Source organism: Marmota flaviventris, chromosome 9, assembly GCF_047511675.1.
Source record: "Marmota flaviventris isolate mMarFla1 chromosome 9, mMarFla1.hap1, whole genome shotgun sequence".
In the NCBI taxonomy this organism is placed as follows: domain Eukaryota; kingdom Metazoa; phylum Chordata; class Mammalia; order Rodentia; family Sciuridae; genus Marmota; species Marmota flaviventris.
This window is the reverse complement of record NC_092506.1, coordinates 13,557,280-13,562,009: the sequence shown is the minus strand read 5'-3', so window position 1 is coordinate 13,562,009 and position 4,730 is coordinate 13,557,280. Positions and strand designations below refer to the sequence as shown.

Sequence of the window (4,730 nt, the reverse complement as noted above, 5' to 3'; positions counted from 1 at the left end):
TCCTTCATTCCTGCAGGGAGAGGAGAGTTGTTAATCACCACGTGGGCATCCAGTCTCGGTTGACAGATCTCCCCTGTGGAAGTGGAAAGCTCCCCACTGTAATGTGTGCTCTGCCCACTGACACCTTGCTAGTGACAAGACATCTCCTTCTGAGAGCTTCTGTAAGTGAGCACTCATGTCATGCCAGCTTGAAATGAAACCACTCACTCATTGAAATGAGTCCGCTCACTCTCTCTCCTCACTAGTGGAAAAGTACTATCCCGGGAGGGTGGATTTTATTTTTCAAACACCTAGAGATTACTCAGATTCAAGAGTAAATGAGTAGGTGACCAGCTTGAATAATAGTATTTCTGGTTTTTTAAAAATATTTATTTAGCTGTATATGAACACAGAGTATCTTTATTTATTTTTATGTGGTGCTGGGGTTTGAACACAGTGCCTCACACATGCGAGGCAAGCACTATACCAGAGAGCTACAGCCTCAGCCCTTGTTTTTTAGGAAAAACTTTTTACTTATGAATGGTTTCCCTGTTACTAAACCATTTGTCCTTGTTGCAGTATCTTTTTGAGCAAATATAAACCACTTTGGTTTAGTTTCAAGAAGAAAACGTTCTCGTGTCCTAGTGAACTGGGAGATTCGAGGAGAGGAGGTTGAACAAGGGTTGAAAGTAAAGACTTGGGCTTAGATGGGGTGGTGGGAGTGAGGGAGCTGAGGAGTCAAAGGGGGAAGTGCAAGGTCAGCTCAGTGAAGGGCTAGTGTAGGGCTCTCGGCTGTGCTAAACACAGGTTCCTCATGATGGGCATGTTCACATACTCATTTCATGCTATCGTCACAGTTTACCCTGTGTGTTGGGTACAGAGAGGCTAAATGACCTCTCTGAGGCCAGACAACCGATGAGAAGAATAAGGATCTTGGTCCAGCTCTCAATACTAAAACTAGTATTGTTGTATACTCATTTGCACTCGAATACTATCCTTTTCTGAGGTGATTTCAGCAGAAAATAGACCTATGTAGGCATCAGGTCTTTAACTCTTAGAAGATGCACACCTTTCGGCCTAACCTGGAATGTAGGGGCATAAAGAAACACACCCAGAAACTCACCTTCCTGTGTCCTGTAACAGTTATGACATATGGATCCCAAACCTCTGTCTTTCATTCAGATCTAGAGGCTTAGCTATGAGGAAAGTTTTTGCTCAGGCTAAGCATAGAAGAAGGAAGAGAAGATGAGGACGAAAAGGAGGAAGAGAAAAAGGGAAAGAGAAAACAGAGAGGGGAGAACAGGAAGAGGAGGAAATATCAACCACATCAAGTGGGGGACACAGCTGAATGGAGTGGAATGCACTTGATGCTTGGGGAGCTGCTCCCAGCTCATCTCCAACTCTAGCACTCAGGAGCCATAGAACCTCCCCTAAGTCCTGGAAGGACACCTATGTGCAGAACATCCTGGTCTTTAGAGGCTGTTCTTCTGTGTGCTGCTGCATGAGGCTACCTGCTAAAGAAGAGGGGAGGCAGGAGAGATGAGGCAGCTATAGGTTGTCCAGACCATGGAGTCGGAAGCTCCTGATCTTTCCAGGTGGTGGTGGCCATGTGCCAGGGAAAACTTTTCCTACAGGTTGGCCTCCTGTTCCAAAAGTCCTTCTTTGTTCCTTTCTCCACCCGACCTATGATTTACTCTCCCCAGAAGGAGTCTGCCCTGTGAGTGATAGTGTCCAAGAGTCTCAAAATTAAGTTGATCTTCTAAGCCAGCTGATTTAGACAACGACGATTTCTGGGCTTCACATTTAAACTAAAAAATTAATTTGTTTGCTTTGGGAGAGTTTTTGTTTTTCTTTTTACATGCCGAAGTCCTGAACTGCATGGAGACTTAGATTAATTATAGCTAAAAACACCATCAAGCAGTTGATATGTGAGAAGCAAAATGAATCGCTCTCTACCCACGCACACACATTTGCTCACACCATTTAGCACATGAAACAAGACCTAAAGGTGGACTAGCACTGTGCATTATCACATCACCCATCTTAAGAAGTAAGTTTCCAGGCAGATTGTTTTTCCGGGCAGATTTTTTAACATTCTGATAGCACCTAATTACAGAGCATCAGAAGGCAACAGGAATCCAAAAGTGAGATGAATTACTAAAATAATAATAATAATAATAATAATAATAATAATAATAATAATAAGTAAAAGCAAAGAGGGCCTAGAAAACTATTATGTGTATCCATAATAGACTTATCGAACTTAAAGGTAATGAGAAATGTAATAATTTAATTCAGAAGACAAATATCTTCTTTCACAGCCCTTGGAAAAACTGCTTTTATTCTCCAAATCTTTTGCAAGCTTTGGTAATTAAGCTAGACAGAAACCAAATGCGTAGAACAGAGCACAGGTTCTCTAAAGAAAGGTATGTTTCTTCAGGTTAAATTATAAGTAATTCATCTACTGAAACTGCTTCATCCTTCCATATAAAAGGCAGTTTGTTTTTAAATAATAATAATAATAGTTATTATAAAATAACATAATGATATAATATAATAATAGTAATTTACCAGAATGACCTCAGAACTTCAGTTGAAGGAGATGGAGGATAGAGTGGCACAGAACCTGTGAGAGAGTGGAAATGTAAGTGGGGCTGACGTGTGGAAGGATTTAACCCCAGATCATCTGTCTTTTGGTCCAGTGCCCTCTCCTTGAAATTGCCACCTTTGCTGAAACCTTAAAGCCACTGAAGCGGGGCACATAACTGTAATCCTAGTAACTCAGGAGGCTGAGGCAGGAGGACCATAATTTTGAGGTCAATTTTAGTAACTTAGGAAAACCCTATCTCAAAATGAAAAATTAAAAAGGTGTGGGGATACAGCTCAGTGAAAAAGTGTCTCTGGGTTCAATCCCTGGTACCATAAAAATAAATAAATAACATAATCACTGAAACATCTTTTGTCCACATTAAACAATTACATGTTAATCAGAAATTTGACCAAAAAAATAGTTTAAGGAAATGGAAGTGCTAATTATCCTAATTTGATCTTTACATATTGTTTAAGTGTATTAAATTATCACATGACAATCCATAAATATATATAATTGAAATAATCATTAATTAAAAAAAGAAACTAACTTTCAAATCCATAGGCCAAAGAATTTCAAAACACAATACTGTGCATTGTTGTTGACAAATATTACAAATATGATATGATCCTTATTCCAAATTTAATAGTGAATGGAAATTATCTTACAGTTAAAAATAGGGAGGGGAAATTCAGTACATTCAGCTGTAGCCTTTAATCTTCTGCTTTAAACCACATCAAGAAGCTAATGAGGAAGGGTCTGAATGTCCCATGTAGTTGTTCTCTAAACCTAAGATTATCTTCCTGAGTGAGACATTTCAAAGTGCTGCTTTTTACAACTTCTCTTCACTGAGGAAATAACCACTGTTCTTGGGGAAGAAAGAACTGAAATCGCCCAGACCTCAAAAGCCATGAAGGCATTTGGGTCTGAGAGATGGTTTATCCCTTAGTTTCCTGACTTCTTCCTGCTCACACTTAAAGATTGGGGATTATTTTTGTTGAATATTTTCCAGAGTGCCCTTTTCACTTCTTTGTTCCTCAGGCTGTAGATCAAGGGGTTCAACATGGGAATCACTACAGAGTAGAACACAGAGGCGACTTTGTCTGTGTCCATGAACTGGTCAGAGGTGGGCTGTAAGTACATGAAGATGATGGTGCCGTAGAAGATGGAGACCGCGGTGAGGTGGGAAGCACAGGTGGAGAAGGCCTTCTTCCGTCCTTCAGAAGAATGCATGTTTCGAATGGCCACGTAGATGAAGAGGTAAGAGATGAGGATGACCAGGAGGGTGAATAAGACATTGAAACCCACAACAATTAAGACATCCAACTTGCTGGTGTGTGTGTCAGAGCACGCGAGAGCCAGGAGAGGGGGCTTGTCGCAGAAAAAATGATTAATTTCATGAGGCCCACAGAAGGAGAGACTGAAGGTGTCTGCTGTGTGGATGGAGGCATTGAGGAAGCCACAGACGTAGGAACCAAGAGTCAAGAGTGTGCACACACCCGCTGTCATGGTGGCGGTGTATTGAAGAGGCCTACACACTGCTGCATAGCGGTCATAGGCCATGGAGGCCAGGAGGTAGCACTCTACAGTGGCAAAACCCACAAAGAAGAAGAACTGAGCGGCGCATCCATTATAGGAGATGACCTTGTTCCCTGTGTGCATTGCAGCCACCATCTTGGGAGCCACAGCTGATGAGTAGCTCAGATCTACAAAGGAGAGGTTACTGAGGAAGAAGTACATGGGAGTGTGGAGACGGGAGTCTAAGAGGATGATCACCATCATACCGCCATTCCCAACCAGAGTGATGAGGTAGATGAATAAAAATACCAAGAGGAGCAGCACCTGAAGCTTGGGGTCATCTGTTAATCCTAACAGGATGAACTCTGTCACTTCTGTGTTGTTCTCCATTGAAGTCAGCTTGAATTCACCTGGTGATTAAAGAAAAAAAAAAGGCAAGGAAACTCAAATAAAATTATAAGAAAGGATGATAGAACAATATAAAAATAGAAAACTGGGCTGGGGATGTAGCTCAGTGGTAGAGTGCTTGCCTGGCGTGCTGGGTTTGATCCCCAGCATCCCAAAAAGAAAAACTAATATATACTGAGAATGTACTCAAGTAAGATACACGCTAGATCAGTCTATTTTACTATAGTGTCTAATC

The 4,730-nt window shown here is 41.3% G+C and overlaps 1 protein-coding gene across 1 annotated transcript; it reads right to left on the bottom strand.

Moving 5' to 3' along the window:
• Positions 1-3,514: 3,514 nt before the first annotated feature.
• Positions 3,515-4,477, bottom strand: Or5b21 (olfactory receptor family 5 subfamily B member 21). Its single transcript, XM_027944336.2, has one exon. It carries the CDS (start codon positions 4,475-4,477, stop codon positions 3,515-3,517), a length of 963 nt encoding a protein of 320 aa, XP_027800137.2.
• Positions 4,478-4,730: the final 253 nt, after the last annotated feature.